The sequence below is a fragment of the Carcharhinus amblyrhynchos genome, chromosome 26, assembly GCF_965287045.1.
Source record: "Carcharhinus amblyrhynchos chromosome 26, sCarAmb.v2.hapA, whole genome shotgun sequence".
NCBI classification, from domain to species: Eukaryota; Metazoa; Chordata; class Chondrichthyes; order Carcharhiniformes; family Carcharhinidae; genus Carcharhinus; species Carcharhinus amblyrhynchos.
Genome location: NC_137349.1, coordinates 40,632,688 through 40,654,032, shown reverse-complemented (window position 1 = coordinate 40,654,032; position 21,345 = coordinate 40,632,688). Strand labels below are relative to the sequence as shown.

Below are 21,345 nucleotides of genomic sequence, written 5' to 3'. Positions count from 1 at the left end.
CTCATCATAAAGAAGAGGATGTGTCTTCTTGCACTTTGTTGGAGCTGGACTTTGCTGGGCCTTGGGGATGAGTTGTGATGCCTGGATCTTGCTCGGCCTCAGTAAGAAACTCAGGCAAGTTAGAGTCGCAAGAAATGTCCTGGATGTAGTTGTGCAAAGAGAGGCCATTTGACGCTGCTTACTGCTCTAATTCCTCAATGGCAAGTTCAGGATGAGGATAATGTGGTCTTCGAAATTTGTCCCTACTGCACAAAAATGTTGAATTAATGTATGCTGTTGTCACATTGTGAACTTGATGTTTTTTTCCTATTAGACTTAAATTGCAGAACTCAACTCAGTTAGTTCTTCTGGTCTCTGCAGTTGCTTTTTTAATCTCTTGATGGCATAAAAATACCAGAATTGATGTAGGTTTAGGTTTTTAAAAAATACTAATGGAGTACCTCCTTCTTTTCAACTAAACAAAATACCGCTTATTCTGGAAATTTGAAATAAAAGTAGAAAATACTGGGAATACTCATCAGGCAGTGTCTGTGGAGTAAAACACGGTTTATGTTTCGGGTTAATGACCTTTCATCAGAATTGAATTTGGATCAAAATGTTGTGGGAGAGGGCAGGAAGATAAAGGAGAAGGTCTTTGATGGAATGGAGGATAGAAGAGATTAAATGATAAAAGGTGTCATGGTTTGAAAGTCTAGTAATGGATAAAACAAAAACAAAAAATGTGTCCAGATAAGGCATGGCTACATGGCCACATGAATGCAACATAAAGAAAGAAACAAGAAGACCGAACCAGCAAAAAAAATATAAAACAAGTATCTCTGAAAAAAGAGACTTGCTGTCAAAGCTTTTGATCCTGTACTCATCAGGACAGATGCAAGAATGCCAGATTTCGAGGGGAGTAACAATTGCACTAGAAGAGGGTGCTGATTGAGGTGTTACCATGGAGAATGCACCAGTGAACACAATTGACTGCCAACCAATCAGCATCCTTTTCTCATGTTATGCAAATTGTTGCTCTGTCTGAAATTTGTCATTCTTGCATCTGTCCTGATGAGTACATGATGAAAAACTTTGGCGATTTTTGTTTAAACCAACAATACTATGACTATTTTCTATGACTATTAATATAAAACATGATGGAAAACTATTGAATTTGCTGTTGAGTCCAGAAAGCGACAGAGTACTGAGTTGAAATACAAGTTGCTCTTTCACAAGCTTGCATTGAGCTTCATTGGAACACTAGCAAACCAACACCAGAGTGGAAGCAAGGTACAAAATTAAAATGACAAACGACAGGTCATGCTTGTAGCCTGAACGGAGATGTGTTCCACTATAGAGGAGACCATTTCATGAGCAATAAGTACATTACTATCCCCCCCCCCCCCCCCCCAGTATGATGTCACCATTAAACAAAGCACCAAGATCTGGCTTGGCTGGTGGTGAGAAGGGCACTCCCCGTCAGATCCTTTATGCACGCTCGAGGTCTCAACATCACCGCACGCTGCCCTCGAAGCGGCTGCGGGGCTGACGAGACGGTCGCACACCTCCTTCTGGAATGTGCCTTTGCAAAGAAGGTCTGGAGCGAGATGCAGTGGTATTTGTTGAGGTTCGTCCCGAGCAGCTCGGTGACGCAGGACTCTGTGCTCTACGGGCTGTTTCCGGGAACGCACACCGAGACAAATATCAACTGCTGCTGGAAGGTCATCAACTCGGTGAAGGACGCACTTTGGTCTGCCCGAAACTTGCTGATCTTCCAGCTGAAAGAACTGTCCTCGACCGAGTGTTGCAGACTGGCACATTCCAAGGTCCAGGACTACGTGCTGAGGGACGGGCTGAAGCTTGGGGCAGCTGCCGCAAAGGCACAATGGGGAAAGGCCACACTGTAAGGCCTTTTAACGGAGGCAGACCGAGGGCCCAGGAACTGCAGAATACCCTCGACCTGCGTAACTGTGTGCCAATCTGAGCACTAACGGCACACAGTAATCTTTTGAGGCGTGTATATAGTTTTTAAGTATTGAAATGTAATCATGGTAATTAGTACAAATATGTAAATATTGAGACATGGACATAGTTTTTTAAGTACTGAAATGTAGTCACTGTAGTTTGGACAGATCTGCAAAAATGTTTTGATTCCACATTGTTTTGCTACTCGAAGCCCTGTACATTGTAATAGATTACTTGAGATTTTTATGAATAAAGTATATTTTTGGAAAAAAAAATTAAACACATCATCTCCTGCCCTCCCCATCCAATTTTCCAAAGGAACAATCACTCCGTGACATCTTTGTCCACTCTGCTGACCCCCATACCACCTTTTCCTCTTGGCATCTTTCCGCTCAAGCACCTGCTCTTTCACCCTCTTCCTTCTCACCATACAAGGCCCAAACATTTCTTCCAAATTAAACAGCGATTTGCGAGTAATGGTCAGTCTTGTGTAAAAGTGAACCCCTGACCTTTGGCCAAAAAAGTCAAAAAGAAAAAAAATTGCTTATCACCCACTTTCCCTTAAGGTAAAATTTGCTCGAGTGCAAATCTACTCATTCATAGAATCATAGACTAGCACACATTGAAGGTGGCTGTTCAGTTTCATGTGTTTGTGCACATCTGTACTGTCAAAACTACCATCTTATTGCATGTGGCATTCCTGCCTACTAATATGACAAAATGGCATCAAAAAGGAATGGCAAATGCACAGCCCAGTTCAAACTTGGAAAGTTGTTGAGATTGCAGAGTAGACCAAATAATTATGCAGTGGCTCAATAATTCAAGATGGCAGAGAAGAACATTAGAAATTGGAAGAATTTTTTACATTGTTTAGACTGATGCCTAAAAATAAATGTGCAAAAGGGAGAACCTAGCATGTGGCCGCAGTTAGAAAATGAAACTAAGGTATGTCAATGAAAGTTGGCACAAATTGACTGTTTCTTGCAGAACCATCTGAATTGTTGCCCTGGAACAAGCAAAAAAAAAGTCATTGTAGATTTCAATATCAGTGTACTAGCAAAGAAACAACTTTGTACTGCGACAGAAGATTTCACATTTTAATTAAAAATTCAATGATATTATTTGGCTCCTTTTGTACTATTTTTGGGGAATAGTTTGGCGGGAGCAGTCTCTGATCTGGCAAGTATCTGAAAATGAGACAATAGGAGAAGGTGGATTTTAGCCCCTCAAATATTAGTCATGTAAAAGTCGACCCCTGTTTTTTAGCGTACGAATTAGTCTTAAACTCTACTCTTACGTAAATATATATGTTATCTGTACTTTTAATTTAGTAGATGATATTCACTGCTCACAAAGTGGGGCAGCACGATGGCACAGTGGTTAGCACTCACGGCGCCAGTGACCTGGGTTTGATTCCGGGCTTGAGTAACCATCTGTGTGGAGTTCTCCCCGTGTCTGCGTGGGTTTCCTCTGGGCGCTCTGGTTTCCTCCCACATTCCAAAAGGTTGTACAGGAGTGGCAAAGGAAATGTGCTTGTTTCATAAATAAAAGCAAAATGCTGGAAATTTAAGTTAAAAACCAAGTGCTGACAAAACTCAGAGTCACAGTTAACTCAATTTACTAGGCTTACTGAGTTTTTCCAACTTTTTTTGTGACCATTCCAAGATTTGGGGAAAATAATTATGAATCTTGTTACTTGGTCAAGAATGAAGCATATTTGGCACTGACCTATTCTCGCCTCAATGTGCTGTTCTGGTTTTATAGTTCTCATTGTATTAATTTTGGGAGCTTTTTTTTTGCTTCACCTTGACTGTGTACTAGTTTTCTAGATAATGGCATGATGGACCTTTGCATAGATTGTTTCATAATATTTGGCCTGATTTGTAGTGCTGTCTTTAGTTTGTGTAGGTGACTATGAGCGAAAGTGCATCATTGTTTTATTCTTTATTTAGGGAATCCCAGCAGAACCGGAAGTTCCAGAGGAACCGCAACCTCGAGTCACAACACAACCTCCATCACAGCCGGCGTCACAGTCCACACCAAGCAGTGAGTGAAGTCGATCAGTGTGGGTAACAGGAAAATGATGTACTGTTTTACTGATGTGAATAGTGTGCAAGCAATCAAAAAAAACTTGTTATATTGGGATATAACAAATCATCACACTGGTGGTGAGCAGTGTCTCAGGTGTTATGTGGGAATAGTCAGTCACTGAATTGCAAAGGAATGTGGAACCAATGCATCTGCATACATAACGCACAAAATTATGCAGCCTAAATTCACTTAAATATGAGTCTTTGTTTCAATTTGTAAAGGTTGCTAACTATCGGTGGTCTCTTCTAGGTAACCCACTGGAATTTCTGCGAACTCAACCCCAGTTTCAGCAGATGCGTCAGATAATACAGCAGAATCCGGCACTACTTCCGGCCCTCCTTCAGCAGCTTGGTAGAGACAACCCAACGCTTTTACAAGTATGCCAACTGTTTGTTGCCTGACCGGTATCAATCACACCAGAATCACTGTCAGCAAAACTGACATACCCTTACATTTCTATCTCCTCTTTTAGATCTGGTTAATTTTATTGGGTTTCTGTTCCATGGCCGCAAGAAGGCCTTTCATTGCCTTTCCCCAGTTGGCTGCTGTTCGCATCCAAACTTGGTGCTCTGCAGGATATCACAGCAGGCTGGATTAGTTTCTTGATATCTGTACAGCTGTCCTTTCTAGTCAGTGCTACTGGAAGTGTGGAAATTGTGATTTATTTCCTTTCCCCAGTATGAACAACTAGACAGACTTTAAAACTGTTCTCTTTTTTTTTAAACAATCGCTTTCAAAACACCCAAGATCCTATCTTACCTATGCTATAGTCCAACCAAACTGATGGGCCGCAAGATTCGCTGTTGGCTGCATGAATCTTCAGTGAAATAATTTGGGTAGCGAAACCAATTTGTTACAGAATGAAAGCATAAAACTGTTCATAAATCAGTGGCCATTATAGAAAGTAGAAACTTTTCCTCACACTGAAATAAGGTGTTTCGTTGAGTACAGGAAGCATTTTCTACTATTTGATCAGAATTGCTGACACCACCTTCAAAAGTGTCCACAAGTCCTGTTTTTCTGTATTAAACCTCCTAGTGTCTTTTCATCCTTTAATTCAGAATAATGAACCATTTTCCTTCTCTTTCATGGACCAGAGAGTTGAGTAAAATTTTTTTTGACAACTTGCCTAAAAGTTGGTTAAAAAACCTAACATAGGCCCACGTTACAGGTTTTGCATTCTTTTTGCAAGGATAGTGATATTGTCACTGGACTATTAATTCAGAGACTACTAATGCTCTGGGGATCGGGTTCAAATCCCTCCATGGTAGATGGTGAAATTTGAATACAATAAAAATCTGGAAATAAAAACCGAATGTTAACTTGAAGCCATTGTTGATTGCTGTAAATACCCATCTAATTCACAGATGTCCTTTAGGGAAGGAAATCTTCCATCCTTGGTCTAGCCTACATATGACTCCCGATCCACAGCAGTGTGGGTGACTTTTAAATGCCCACTGAAATGGCCTAGCAAGCCACTCAGTTCAAGGGCAGTTAGGGCAATAACATTCCATGAATGGATAAAATCAAACTCTCCAGAAATCTTTTTGGTTGCTTGAATTGAACAATGCAGCATCGCTCATGTTTGTCAGTCACCTTTCCCCAACAAATCACTCCGGCCCCAGGTCATTAATCAATAGTTTATACTGGATTTGTTGCTGGATCACCGAATGTTGTCCAAGAGCAGCCCTGTGCTTTGCAGTACCAGTGCAACCCTTCCTTACCAAAACTTGCATTATATGTAAATATTGACACGTTTCATAGAATCATATAGCACAGAATGAGGTCATTTTGTCCATCATTCCTTCTCTTTGAAAGAATTATCCAATTAATTACATCCCTGCTCTTTCCCTAGAGCCTTATAATATTTATTACTCTTCCAAGTACTTATCCAATTGCCTTTTGAAAGTTACGATTGAATCTGTCTCCCACCCTACTAGACAGTGTGGTGCAGATTGCAACTTGCATTTTTTAAAAGTCTCACCCCCTGCACCCTGCGCTTTTTTTGCTGTCACTATTCTGGAATAGAAGCAGTTAGAACAGTGCTCAGCAATAAATTACTGAATGCTGCTCCTTTTTGTTATGTTCTTGAGTTTGAAATAGCAACACTGCAAACAGATTGTAAAGTGATAATCTTGATATTTTGAGTAAGTCTACTGTGGTAGATTGGGAAACATGAGAAATTGTATAGCACAATATGTTTGTACCTGTTGTCTCAGATACAGTCCAGATTTGAAAAGATGGAAGTGACTGGTTGTATGTGCCAGAATAATAAAATTTTACAGCACAGAAGGAGGCTATTGGTCTACCTGTGCTGCCTTTTTGAAAGAACTATCTAATTAGTTCCACTTTGCTGACCTTCTCTCATTGCATTTTGCTAGCTGGCCGAGATCTACTGTCCTTTCCTCTGTCTCTTAAATATTAGGAAAATTAAATTTTAATCTGCTTCACTTTTAAAAGCTGTTATAGTTGTATCACTGGTCCTACTCAGGCAATCCATGTCCCAACAGTCTTCGAAAATTAATTATTCTAACCGCACATTTTGTTTTTGCGATACAATTATAGCCCCTAGTTGCCAGTTCACTGAACGGTGGACGTGGTTTCATCTTTTGCTTCAAAAATCCCTCTTAAAATTTAGCAGATTTGTTGATTTGTTTTTAAAAAATTTTTTTGCCCTAATGGGAAAGCTGCTTTTCATCATAAAAGCCTTTCAGTGTTGCACATCATACTGAATTTCTCATACATCCTCTCCCTGACTTGAATAGTGTCAGTTATAGGTGCCTTACTGAAGGAAATATCAAGTTGAGTGAGTTAGATAATACCAATGTGATGAGTTTAATGAGTTGGCTGTGGTCGGCCTTGATTCATATCAAAAAGCTGTCTCTAACTTAGCATTAAAATGGTAATCAGCTGTGGTCACAAGAAGATGGGCTTGGGAGATTGAAAGTTGTGCAATAAAAGATTGTCTTCAGAGATTGTGGTAGAATGGATGAAGTTTCATTAGACTTCCACCTAATTGCCTGATAGTTGAGTCAGGAGTGATTGAAACTGATTTGTGTCTGACAAATTAAATTTTCAAGTGATATCATCTGTTCGAAATGAAGTGGTTCAACAAATGATATGTTGAAGAACTGGTTTGTGCAATGGACCAGCGTTTAGTACGTATATTCAAATCCATGATTAGGCAAAGATTTTTCCTGCTGGCAAGAAGGATCCTGTGTGCAATGGGTTTGAGCAATTTGTCTCGTAGTGCATTAGAAGATGCTTTCTTATGGTTCTGACGAAGGAAATTGAGTAGGCATTCATGGCAAATAAACTTGAAAGGCTACAGAAACAGAGTGGGAGGATGGGATTGGTTGGATTGCTCTGAGAGCCAACATGGCTGCTTCCTTGCCGTCTTAGCCTGCTTAACAATTAAAGTTAAAAGAGCATTACTCTGTATCTGAACATGTTGGGGCTGATTCTCATTTTAAAAAAAAATTGAGAAGTGTCAAATTTGAGTTTAAAAACTGGAGTAAATCCAACTGTCTTTTTTTTTCAGTGGGTGTTTCAAAATTAATCTCCCACACTCTATGCATCATAGAGATCTAGTGTGATTCATTCAAAAAATCAATGGGTGGGGTTATTCCCATTGGAGAGTCTGGGAGCATAGTGCTAAGTGGGCCATTGTGCGTGTGCCGATCTGTCAGTGCCAAGATCAGTGCATGCGCAGTAGCTTCGCACTGCTGGTCTCCCGATCATTGGCCATGCGACCAGCCCTGATAACTGGCGTCCGTCTGTCACTGATCCCAGTGCTGGGTTCAGATTTTGATAAATTATACAGCTCTCCGCAAACTTCTGGCGCGGAGCTGTACAAATCTGGTAGCTGGAGACTGGCAGAGGCTGTGGTGCCCAGCAAGAAGCCCAATAAACAGACTCTGCTTGAGTGTCAAGGCCTACTAGGCTTCAAAAGCAGCACAGCGAGCTGGGAGAATCGCCTCCATTATGTCTGACCTGGGGCTACTTAATGCTATCATTTGGTGTTGTGAAATGGAAAGCTTCCTTTCAAAAATAGCAACAGCTTTCACATTGACCTGCGCAAAGTGCAGAATGATATTTTTTTCAGATATAATAACTTGAATAGTTATTGAATTGTGTACTTTTGGAACTCCACCTGGCGTATAAAGGTTCCAAGGAGTTACTAGTTGATTGTAGTAATGTTCTGATGTGCCAGTTTCACTAATGTCCTCTCACTGTGCTCCTGATTGTCTTCCAGCAAATAACTCAGCACCAGGAACAGTTTGTTCAGATGCTGAATGATCCTTTGGGAGAGGCTGGAAGTGAAGGGGCGGAAGGTCACGGGTCACCACACACTAACTACATCCAGGTTACACCCCAGGAGAAGGAAGCAATAGAAAGGGTAAGTGAATTTTGAAAACGTTGAGTGTGTTTTATTTTGTGCATGCAAAGATTTGTGAACTAAGATGAAATAGAGAGGTGTGAAATATCACTAATGGATATAGGCATCAAACTTTGATCTATATTTCAGGCCATCGGTGCAGTAAAGCCATTTCTTAAAATGTGCATTTCAGTGTCTGTGCAGTAATTGAGAATAATTAATAAAGCAAAGCTATATGTTCTAAAACTAAAACAACATGGAATGAGCAACTTCATTTTTATATCTAGTCAGCTTGTGGACTCTGTTGCCTGTATGTAGTTAAGTAAGGCAGTCTTCACATCTTTAGAAAAATGCTATATTTATTCCCATGAGACTCTGGAGTGTTTTCAAATATGAAATGGGAAGTGTGCTGCAGCCTCCTTAGTTTTTAATGTCTGGATCTGCGTGAATTGTTTCCTGTAGCCCTAAGGGAACCTTTGACTTGCTGCTTGGCTTCTTCCAACCATCACCAGAAATGTATGAAGAATCTGTGGGTGCATACTGGACTAAAACTGGAGCAGCAGTACAAATTTAACCTTTATATATCCAAACCAGCTTTTTAGTGATTAAGTTGTTCTGCAGAACATTCTCCCAACCTATGTTCCCTAGAATTTATGCTCGAGTTCTTAGTAATCTGGCTTGCTGGAACATGCATTTGGCTTGAACCCCTTGATACTTAGGCTAAGAACAGAGCTATGTGTGTGTGTGCAGTCCTGGAATCATTCTGGAACTCTGCATTCCTTCGACCCTGGCATCCGAATCGTGAACAGTTATTCCTTCAGCTATCCAGGCCCTTCCCTTTGGACTTCTGTTCCTAAACCTCATTTTTCATCCTTTAAATCCCTTTGACACCTAGTTCTTTCACCAATCTTTTGATTCCATGTCTGACTTTGATGTCACCTCCTTTGACTAGGTGTCAGTTTATGTTTCATTATGCTCCTGTGAAGCACCTTGAAGTAGAATCCACGATAACATGTAGCAGAAGGCCTGTCATGTCCATGCTGATTCTGCAAGAACAGTTCACTCAGTGCCACTCCATTGACTTCACCTACTGTCCTGAAAATGTTTCCTTTTTCAGATAAGGATCCTATTCCTCTTGAGAATCATGATTGAATCTGCCTCCTCCATACTCGATTTGTTTCAGATTCTAACCACCTGCTGCTTAAAAAAGCTTTTCTTCATGTTGCAGTTGCATTTGCCAAGTATCTTACATCTGTGCCCTCTGGTCCTCAAACCAATGTGAACAGTTTCTCTTTACTGTGTCCAGTATCCTGATGGTTTTGGATACCTCTATCAAATCTCCTCTTGACCTATTCTCCAAGGAGAGTAATCCCAGCTTCTTCAATCTATCTATGTAACTTTAAAAATTCTTTTCATGGACAAGGATTTCACTGACTAGTCCAACATTTTTATTGCCCATTCCAAATTGTTCTTGAGAAGGTGGTGATGGTGGTGATCCATGTTTTGAATTGCTGCAAGCCATTTGGTGTTGGTACACCCACATTGCTGTTTGACGTAGTGACAGTGATGTATTTCTAAGTCAGATGGTAAGTGGTTTGGAGGGGAACTTGAAGTTGGTGCTGTTTCCATGTGTCTTTGACCATGCCCTTCTGGGTGGTAGAGGTTGTGGGTTTAGAAGGTGTTGCTGAAAGAACCTTGGTGAATTGCCTCAGTGCATTTGTAGGTGGCACACGCTGCTGCCACTGTGTCAGTAGTGGAGGGAATGAATGTTGGAGGCGGTGGATGGGGTGCCAAATCAAGTGGGGCTGCTTTATCCTGGATGGTGTTAAACTTTTTGAGTGTTGTTGGAGCTGCACTCATCCAGGCAAGTGGAGTGTATCCATTGCACTCCTGACTTTTGCCTTGTTGATAGGCTCTGGGGAGTCGGGGTGAATTACTTGCCACAGGATTCCTCACCCCTCACCTGCTCTTGTAGACACAGTATTTATATGGCTAATCCAGTTCAGTTTCTGGCAATGGTAACCCCCAGGACGTGGATGATGGCAGATTCAATAATGTAATGTTGCTAAAGGAATAGAATACAAAGGTAGGGAAGTATCATTGTAACTGTACAAGGCATTGATGAAGCCACACCTGGCGTATTGTGCACGGTTTTGGTCCCCTTATTTGAGGAAAGGGAAAGATGTAGTGGCATTGGTTGCAGTTCAGAGGAGGTTCACAAGATTGATTTCAGGAATGAAGGGTTTGTCGTATGAAGAAAGATTGAACAGTTTAGGCCCAGAATTTAGAAGAATGAGGAGAGATCAAATTGATTGAGTATGTACTGACCACAATGAGCTGAATGGCCTCCTGTACTGTAGGGATTCTATAAACGGGTGCAGGAGCAGAGGAACCAAATCATTGAAGGTGGCAGGATAGGTAGAGAGTACACAGTTAATAAAGTGCACCGCATCCAGAATTTTATTAACTGGGGCATACATAAAAAGCTAGAATGTTGTGATAAAATATATATAACACACTAGTTTGGCCTCAACTGGAGAACTGAGTTCAGTTCTGTTCACATACTTTAGGAAGAATGTGGAAGCATTAGAGAGGATGCAGAAAAGATGCACAAGAATATTTCTTTGGATGAGGAACTTCAGGAACTGAAGCAGTCCTGTTCATATGCAGCAATACCTGGACAACATTCAGGCTTGGGCTGATAAGTGGCAAGAAACATACACACCACACAAGTGCCAGAGAATGATCATTGCCAATTAGAATGAATTGTGTGTGTCATTTCTCCTTGGCATTCAATGCATTCACAAGTTCATAAGATAGTGGAGCAGAATTAGGCCATTTGGCCCACTGAGTCTGCTCTGCCATTCAATCATGGCTGATAGGCTCCTCATCCCCATTTTCCAGCCTTCTCCCCATAACCCTTCAACCCATCACCAACTAAAAATGTCAAACTCCTCAAATCCCACCCAGGCCCTATTCCCGTAACAGCACACATTTACCCTACTAATCCCCCACACACTAGGATCAATTTAGCATGACCAATCAACCTAACTTGCACATCTTTGGACTGTGGGAGGAAACCCACGCAGACAGAGGGAGAAAGTGCAAACTCCACACAGTGACCAAGGCCAGAATTGAACCTGGGTCCCTGGTCCTGTGAGGCACCAGTGCTAACCACTAGAAATGAAACAATTTAAAATTGTATGCTGTATTTTACGATGTTTCTCCATGTTCTTCCTACAAAAATGAATTCCTTTACATTTCTCTGTATTAAATTTCATCTGCCAAATGGTCTATTCCTTTTGAAATGTCACACTATCCTCCTCACCCTTCATAATGCTACCTTTCATCTGCAAATAATGAAATTATATCCTCTATACCATAGTCTCGCTCATTTGTGAGGAGGCAGTGGTGTAATGGTGTTGTCGCTGGACTAGTAATTCAGAGACCCAGGTAAGCTCGTGCTCTGGGGACCTGGGTTTGAATCCCACCATGGCAGGTGGTGAAATTTGAATTCAATATCAATCTGGAATTAAACGCATTTGGTTCACTAATGTCCTTTTAGGGAAGGAAATCCACTATCCTTCCTTGGTCTGGCTGACATGCGAGTCCAGACCCACAGCAGTGAGGTTGACTCTTAAATGCCCTCAGCTGAAGGGCAATTAGGGATGAGCAGTAAATGCTGGCCAGGTTAGCAACACCTACATCCAAAAGAATATCAAAATACATCAGGAAGTGCAAGTGACCCAATACTGATCCCTGTGGAACCCCACACCAAAGCTTCCTTCAACCCAAGAAACAATGGTTAACTGCTACTGTCTTTCCTGTTACTCAGTTGATTACATATCTGTGCTGCTGATGTCCCTTTTATTCTATGAGCAATAACTTGCTGTCAAGTCTATTGTGAGACTTTGGAAATTCTATCAACAACATTAATCTCCATCCTTTTTGTTATCACAATACAAAACTCAAGCAAATTGGTTAAGCACCATTTGATCATCACAAATCCATGCTAGATTTCCTCATTTAGCCCACATTTCCTCAAGTGACTATTTATTTTAGTCCTAAATCATCTTTTCTAAAAGCTTCCTGTCACTGGGATTAAATTGACTGGTCTTTGGTTGCTGGGATTATCTTTATCTGTTAACATTTGCAATTCTCCAGTCATTTGGCCCCCAGTGTATTTAAGGAGCATTGGAAAATTATGGCTGTTGTCTCTACAATTTACACTTTCCCTCCATATTCTTGAATACATCTCATCTGATCCTGATGCAAATTTAACTACAGTCAACCCAAACCTCTTAAACCTGCCTTTTGCCATGATCTGTGGCCAGCATGGTAGCACAGTGGTTAACTGTGCTACCTCAAGAGGGCCAGGGACCCGGGTTCAATTTCTGCCTCGGGTGACTGTCTGTGTGGAGTATTCTCCCCATGTCTTTGTGGTTTCCTCCAGGTACTCTGGTTCTCTCCCACAGTCCAAAGATGTGCAAGTTTGGTGGATTGGCCATGCTAAATTGCCCTTTAGTGCCAAGGGGATTAGCAGGGAAATACGTGGGGTTACGGGACAGGGCCTGGATGGGATTGTTGCTGATGCAAGCTTGATGGACCGAATGGCCTCCTTCTGTATTATAGAGATTCTATGATAAACCTGGACAGAATCTTCATGGGTAAAGGCAGATGCAATCTATTCATTTAATACCTTTGGCCATGCCCCCAGCTTCCATACACAAATCTCCTTTCTAATTTCTTATTGGCCCCACTCTTCTTATCACCCTTGCACTGTATGTACTGACAGATTTTTAGATTTGCTTTTATGTTGCTGTCAAGTCTTCTCATTCTCTTACTTGGCTTTTCATTTCCCCTCTGGACCTTTGTATATTGATCCTGATTTTCAATTGCATTACCCACCTGGCACTTGTACCTATTTTCTGCTTCACCTTACTACCTACCTCGTCATCTGGGAAATTGCTGTATAGATGAAAGATGTTTGAATTGAATTAATTAATAAATAAAGTGAAGGCCGTGTCTTTGTGTTCCACTAGTTTAGACAAAATCTAAAGCTGACATAGTTGACATTACTTAAACCCTTTATAATCCATAAACTGCATCAATCGCCCCTCATCTATCTTTGTTTCAGTGAGAGTTCTCGTGGTTGCTGAGGGTAATTATACCCTCAATTTAGTTTCCCAACCCGTTGGGAAGATTTTACTCTTAAGCGTCATTGCTTGAGCTTGTCAGCACAATTGAGACCTAGTCATTTTTGATATACTATTGGATGTCTGGTACTTGTTCTTGACTGCTCATTTTCTGCTTTCATTTTAATTCTATGATCTTCACATGTAATTGCTTTCGAGTCTCTAGATCACGATTTGCATTCATTTTCATCCTTATTTGCGCATGGTCTCTGTCCAATGCCACCATCTAAAATGTGTTGATGAGAATATTCAAATGTAGAATGTATGGTGTGTCTGTCTAGTCATTCCAATGCAATGTTTTCCTGGTGCTTTCATTAGGGGCTTGTTTCCAGTGAAGTGTGAAAGGGTGAAAAATCAGCTTATTACAGGTAATATTTTGTTTTCTTGTTTCAGTTAAAGGCGCTGGGCTTCCCTGAAGGACTTGTCATTCAGGCCTACTTCGCTTGTGAGAAGAATGAAAACCTCGCCGCAAACTTCCTTCTCCAGCAGAATTTTGATGATGAATGATTTTTTTTTTTTTCTCCCTCCTCCCTCTTCTCTCCTCCCCATCTTTCCCCACCCACCCCCATTCGACCATCCATGCTTCTTTCCAGAACCCAGCTCACTTTCTGTATCTGCAGTGGGTGGTTTTTGGCAAGGCCAGGCCTAGTGTGTATTACCTGGCAGTATCAACATTGTGAAGTGCAGCACTGGAAAGCACATATTTAAACAAATCAGATACAGTATCCCTTTAGTCAGTCTATACTAGGTGATATTTGACAGCCAGCGTTGGCGGGTTTGGGGGGAGGTGGGGTGGGGGCAGGGAGTGGTAGGGGCCTGTATTCACAAAAGTTTTTGCAGTACATGCGCCAAAAATTCCCTAGCCCTTGAATTTTAGATATAACACTTTTTTTGCATTGTGCCTTTTGTGAATATGGGCCTGGACTTGTGTGAAAGAGACTGAAGGTCAAAGTGCTTCTGCAGCGTAATGTTTCAAACTTGCCTACAATCAGATTTTTCAGTAGATTTTTTTTCTTTGTATATTTGTGTCGAGGCGGGGCTGATATGGACAGAAATGTACAATCATTAAGTAGTAGACGTAAGATTGCCATTCTGGAATGAAGCTGGCAGCTGTTGTGATGCCTAATAGGATATTGCCTGGTTTATGTTTGCTAACTACTGGAATTGCAAACATTACTATTGTAAGGCAGCAAATAGTTTTAAAACAAAACCGCAAAATTTCCCAAATTTAAAAAACTGCTGTATTTAAAAAGCAACCTGTCTTGCATTGCTGTTTAGAAAGTGTGTGTGGCAGTCTGTATCTTTATTAAAAAAAAATGAAGCACGGTATTAAACAGCAGCTTGCAATCACTGCAGGAATCTTTAGCTTGTCTGAGTAAGTAGCAGCAGTTTAAGTTTGTTAGAGCTCACTCTCATACTGCACGTAGCTGTTTCTTAAATGTTAAGCTACTTTGTGGAGTCAATATTCTTAATAGCACTAACTGGCCCCAGTTTAGAGAGTCAAATAGATAATCGGTTTTGACCAAGGGCAACACATCAAAATGATTCCCATAGCAATAGGCATGGAAGGGCAGACAGAATAGCCTACACAACATTGATGCATCCCACACACTATTGAATACAGCAAATTCATGTTCAGTTAAATTTGGTGGGGGTTGGTTTGTTGGGTGGTAAGGAAGAAAGAGCATAGTGGTCTCCAAAGCAGGTTACAGAAAATAATTATGTACCTGTTCTGGATGCAGAAATTGAGTAATATTTTGAGATGCACAAGTAGTTACTTTCATGATGCACTGAAGCATCTTTGTAAATCACGAGGTGTCATTTCTGAAGGTATAAGGTGGGAGTTAGTCATAAGTTGATCGGGGGGCGCAGGGGGTGACTTTTTTCTAGGGTCCCAGTGGTGCTTTTCATGATTCTTGCTTTGCTTCTCTTGGGTGAGAGGTGACTATTTATAGTTAAAGGGCTGAAATAATTGTTCCATCACTGATTCAGCAGAACCTCATCAGGAAAATGGCTTTGATCATTGGTGCATACAACAGAAGTGGAAATCTCTCTTCTCTTACCGTAGTTTCCAGTTTGCATCAATTGATACTCAAAAGACTATCCGAGGTGTTTCTCTGAGCTGAACCATTACTCTGCTAATGGACTATCCTAAGTAGTTAACGCTATTTGCACATTCTTCTCTACCTGTAATCCAGTTCCCTGCATCTTTTCGCTCTGAACTGAGTAGCTGCATGTGAGCGTTCATGATTGGAATCTTCACGCCATTACTTTCTGCAGAATTTCATGAGGCACGGTTGAGCTGATTCAATTATGTTTGAATAATATTGGCTGGGTGTCCTGGCCTGTGATAAAATAATACCTTTTGTGTCTGCCTGGTAGGCAGATAGCTGAAACATTGCTGTTTCACTGAAGTTACCTGACTGATGCCTTGCGAGTCATAAATGGAACCCTGCCTTTTTTGACCACTGAAGTTGATTTTATTTTGTATATAATCTGTCAAACATTTAAAATAAGTTGCATAAGTTTCATCTTTGACACCTTAAATTGTTCCCATGAATAGTCTGACGAGAAGTGATACTGTCTTTTTAAAAAGGAGCAAAAAGAAATTACCGCTTATGGGTTGTTGAGATATACGTTCAAATGCAAACTTTTGACGATAACTTCCCATCATTGGCAGTTTAAAATGGCAAAAAAGCTTTTATTGTTCACCAAGTGGATATTATGTGAGTTTTTAATTTAAGCCTTCTGCTTTTTTATGGTTAGCTTTCTGAAGGAACTTGAAGTCACTAATCAAAAAAATCTTTCATTTACAAACCTTCCAACAATGTGTAACTGTTCAGAATGTATACAGGATGCACTTTACCTTCCAAGGATATAAGCTAACAATGAGATCCCAATTATCTCCCTCCCCTCCAGTCTGTTTGTCTTTTCTAAGTCCAAATTTAGCATCCAAGCTCACTGTTTTCAAGCCCTCCTTTTCTTAGTGCCAAGCTGTTGCTACTCAATAATTTGGAATCTGTCCATACTTGAACCGAGCTTGATAGTCTGTACTATAATGTAGCCTGTTGAAGTGACCCACTCTGAAACCACCTGGTGTGAGAATGAACAAATTGAGTCCATTTGTTTGCATACCTTCTAATTGTTTCATTCAGCAAGCAATTTAGTCTAGGGAGGTGGTTTGATTGGGGCTAATCAGCAAAATTGTTAACTTTTGTGACCAAAGAGTGTGCAGCCTAAGGTGTTGGAATATTGTTGCGCGGATGGGGGGAGGAGGAGGGAGCAGTCGTTGATAGTCAGGGTTTGATGCTTAATTTACTGGGACATTGGAAACCCCGCTGTTCTGCAATTTTGCTGCTTATGCCATAATGTAGAAGGGATTGGAAACAGTCAGCACCAAGTTGGTATTTCTTTGGCTATATTTATGCTGGGTTTGTTTTGTGCCTGCTGATTTGGTGTTGGGTGATGGGTGGATGTTGAAATGATAGATTGTTCATTCTCAACTCAGCAGGTCTTGGCACAGTAACTACAGAAAGTTACTGGTTACAGCCTTCCCTACCCAACCTTTCCCAACATGCCATTCTGACTGAAATAGATCTAGGAACACTAGAATTGAACAATGCAAAGCCCAGTACAATACAGATCAGTTCTGCTCATTTTCAAGGCCTTGCAAACTCCTTTGTACATCACTTCAAAACCAGAAGCTTGTCTCTGAAGGGTAATTGGAAATGCAGCTTATATTTAGCATTGGTGCTGTTTTATCTCCTCCTCCTTTCTAACTTCCCTTCCCCTGCATTCCCACTGCCACCCCCCCTGCCCGCAAAACAAGGGCACATTGCTCTGTCTGCTGTGTCTCTCATTCTCCTCCTTCAACTCATGTTACTTTGTTCCAAGAAAAGCTAACCTGTTGGAGAGCCCAAGACTTGAATGGGGCGCATTTGGTCTTTGGTTCATACCCCACTTCTGATCAGTTGTTGCATTTATACTGTTCTCATTCTGATATTGGATTAAGTCACTGGACCAGTATGCAACCACAGTTCACATTTTTACACCAGTGATCTTTGCAGTTGACCTCTTAACTAAACCTATGATTCAGTTTGCCCTTTTAATACTTTCTTGAGTCAGAAAGAATTGTAAGCCCCAGTCTTGCATCAGGTACCTTTGACATTAGAGCTGATTTGCTGAATGTTCCTGGGATTCACAATGTTTCAGTGTTAACTACAATAAAGGCTTTTTACAAAGCTTTATTATAGTTGTTTGCTTCTTTCTCTTTTCATTATTTTGACTTTAAATCAATGTACAGAAGCTAAATTACTTGGCTATTCGTAAGACCTTTCATGTCGGGTTAAGTGAATTTCTGGTCCAGCTGAACAGCTGAGGATCTTGCATGAAATGAGTTTGGTTCATTTTGGGTTCACTTCCTATTGACATGTGTTGTGATGGAAGATCATTGACCTGATTCCCCTCTCCACAGATGCTCCATGACCTGCTAGATATTTCCGGAATTTTCTGTTTCTATTTCCAATTAATATGGACCTGATTTTGGATGAATTAGCAATTTCACTACACACACTTGGTGTGGGAAAATGGAAAAGATTTACTTTGGTAGGGCTGCTCTTCTGAGTTTGGAGCACAAATCGTTAAAGCCCAACAAAGTTTTACAGTGCATTTGTTTGAAACTAATGAAGAAGGTGTATCAGTCCCAAACTGATACATTCCTCACACTTTTTGTATAAAAATTACTCCCAAAAAAAGCCATTTAAAAACCAATGTGCACTCCTACAATCACGTTATTTAGATGATGTTTGTTTAGGCTTGCATGAAATGTTACACTGCAAGATTTTAAGTTACCCTGCATTTGATACATCTGTGCCTACAATAATATTGGGTTGCACCAACCTGGCTCCTTATAAATAGGTTGATGAGGAGCAGTAGAACTGACTGTCTAGATTAGAAGTGGAATTCCTCCTTGTGATCACTATTCAGTAATCCCTGTTGGAAATTTGATATGTGGATATTTGAGGAACAAATTGGGACAGTGTGGTGGCACAATTGGCACACTGCTGTGCCTCAGCAGGGACGTGGGTTCGATTTCCGGCTTGGGTCACTGCAGAGTCTGCACATTCTCCCCATGTCTGCCTATGTTTCTTCCCACAGTCTGAAAAGTTGTGCTGGTTAGGTGGATTGGCTATGCTAAATTCTTCCTCGGTGCACTCAAAACAGCCACTGGAGTGTAACAGTTAGGGGATTTTCACAGTAACTTCATTGCAGTGTTGGTGTAAATCGACTTGGGACATGAATAAATAAACTAAATTCCCACAACCAATGAGGTTTATTCTTGTTTAGATGAGTAGAAATAAATGAGTTTGATCAAATGGCTATTAGAGATTTGGTTGCAAAGTGACAATGGTTGGGAAGTAAAATGGAAAAGGGAAGGATTAAGGTAGTTAAGCCATGGAAAATTTTAGCTTGGAAAAATCAAGATTTAGAATCCGTTTGCCTGGAGGGAAGAAACAAGGCACAAAACGCTGGTGGGAGTAGCTTAAGGTCCCCAACAGCCCACGTAATGATGGGCAGTATATAATTCAGGAAATATGGTGTGTAACAAAGCTAATATAAGAATCATGGTGGGAGGGACTTTAAATCACTGGCAAATTTGGTTTACCAAGTCTAAGCAAAGTTCTTGAAGGTCTGGGTGGTACGGTAGCACAGTGGTTAGCACTGCTGCTTCACAGCTCCAGAGACCTGGGTTTGATTCCTGGCTCGGGTCACTATCTGTGTGGAGTTTGCACATTCTCCTCATGTCTGCATGGGTTTCCTCCAGGTGCTCTGGTTTCCTTCCACAGTCCAAAGATGTGTGGGTTAGGTTGATTGGCCATGCTAAAATTGCCCCTTAGTGTCCTGAGATGCTTAGGTTAAAGGGATTAGTGGGTAAAATATGTAGGGATATGGGGGAAGGGCCTGGGTGGGATTATGGTCAGTGCAGACTTGATGGGCTGAAGGGGTCTCTTTCTGCACTAGGGTTCTATGATTCTATGTTAACAAAATGCATTCAAGATAGTTTTCTAAATCAGTATTTTGAGGAATCAACTAGGGAACAGGCTTTTTTGGATCTCATTCCGTGCAATTAAAAAATTGACCTTAAAGGAACCTTTAGGGGAGAGTGATCATAATGCCAATGGTTTTATATTGAGTTTGAATCTGATGTGGCAAAGACTTAAAAGTAGAGTCAGAAATCTGAACAAAACATTATGTAGATGATGTATGGGTTGGAAGATTGGGAAACTAGTCCAAAAGATATGACAAATAAGCAATGTCAAATATTTTAAAAATTCAGTTCACAAAAAATATACTTTTCCTTAAATACAAACCCCATGGGGAAAAGTGTTCAAATCAAACCACATTTTCTTCATTCAAAGAGTAAATTTACTAGTCAATAAACCCAAGAAAAATTAATGAAAGATGTGGCACACATACACACGCAACTCAGAAGGAGGAAGAGGTTAAGTCCAAATAAAGTTTGAGATGGTACAATTAAACTTGCTTTTGATTCATTTCCAGATAGTTGAAAATGATAGGAAGATGGGTTTATTTTATTCTCCATAGGGAGTTTTGAATGTTTGGGTGTTTGGCTAGTTAGCAGTTCCCATTGTCTTGACAGAATTACTGTTGATATAAATTTGTGTTTTAATATCTTTTTGAGAGTCCTTTTTTTGAAGTGGACCTTTACATCCCCTGGTGTGAAATTCCATGCCCCATGTCGGGGCAGGTTGACAGTGCATTTCATATAAGAACTTTCCAAAAAAGTTCAATTCCAGACATCAGATTACTGGTGGTAGCCATTTTTGGCCCGTGTCTTTTATTGTGTTTTCTTTTAAGAAAACAAGTCCTCTTTAAACATTTTAGTATGTTTTTGTTAGCTGATGAAGTTATAAGTAGATCTCACTTATCACAATGGGAAATTGTGGCTAAGAGATTAAAATTGAGGAATAAGAAATGGCAGAGATATTAAACATACTTTTTCACCATAAACACAAAACATTCCAGAAACAACGAGGAACCAAAGATGTCGATAAATTCTGGAGAGATGCAATAATAACGGTTGTCATGATGGGAGATTTTAATTTCCCAAATATCGATGGGAATATCCCTAGGGTAAAGGTTTGGATGGGGAGGAGTTTGTTAGGTGTGTTCAGGAGGGTTTCCCGACACCGTATATGGATAAGCCTACAAGAGGAAAGGCTGTACTCGATCTGGTATTGGGTAATGAACCTGGACAGGTGTCAGATCTCTCGGGAGAGCATTTTGGGGATAGTGATCATAACTCTATCTCCTTTACACTAACAGTGGAGAGGGATAGGATCAGGCAAGCTAGGAAAGTGTTTATCAAGAATAAGGGGAAATATGAAGCCATCAGGCAGGAAATTAGAGATGTAAATTGGAAGGAGGTATTCTTGGGGAAATGTACCAAAGTAAGGTGGCAGATTTTCAAGGAATGTTTGTCTGGAGCTCTGCACAGCAATGTTCCGATGAGACAGGGAGGTTATGGTAGGTTACAGGAACCGTGGTGCACGGAAGTTGTAACTTTTCAAAAAGTAAAAAGCATACAAGAGGTTCAGGGAGCTAGGTCATGTTAGGGATCTAGAGGAGCATATGGATTGTAGGAAGGAAATTAGGAAAGCCAGAAGGGGTCATGAAAAGACCTTGGCAGGTAAGATTAAGGAAAACCCTAAGGCA

At 40.7% G+C, this 21,345-nt stretch overlaps 1 protein-coding gene across 1 annotated transcript in view; it reads left to right on the top strand.

The window, feature by feature from the left end:
• The window catches only part of LOC145358686 (uncharacterized), a 116,468-nt gene extending 98,613 nt beyond the window's left edge, over positions 1 to 17,855 (top strand). Inside the window, exons 17-20 of the mRNA XM_080212908.1 lie at positions 3,897 to 3,990; positions 4,285 to 4,412; positions 8,291 to 8,434; positions 14,002 to 17,855. Of these exons, the coding sequence (XP_080069034.1) occupies positions 3,897 to 3,990; positions 4,285 to 4,412; positions 8,291 to 8,434; positions 14,002 to 14,115 (480 nt within the window). The 3' untranslated portion in view covers positions 14,116 to 17,855. The remainder of the gene's footprint in view (positions 1 to 3,896; positions 3,991 to 4,284; positions 4,413 to 8,290; positions 8,435 to 14,001) is intronic.
• The last annotated feature ends 3,490 nt before the right edge of the window (positions 17,856 to 21,345 follow it).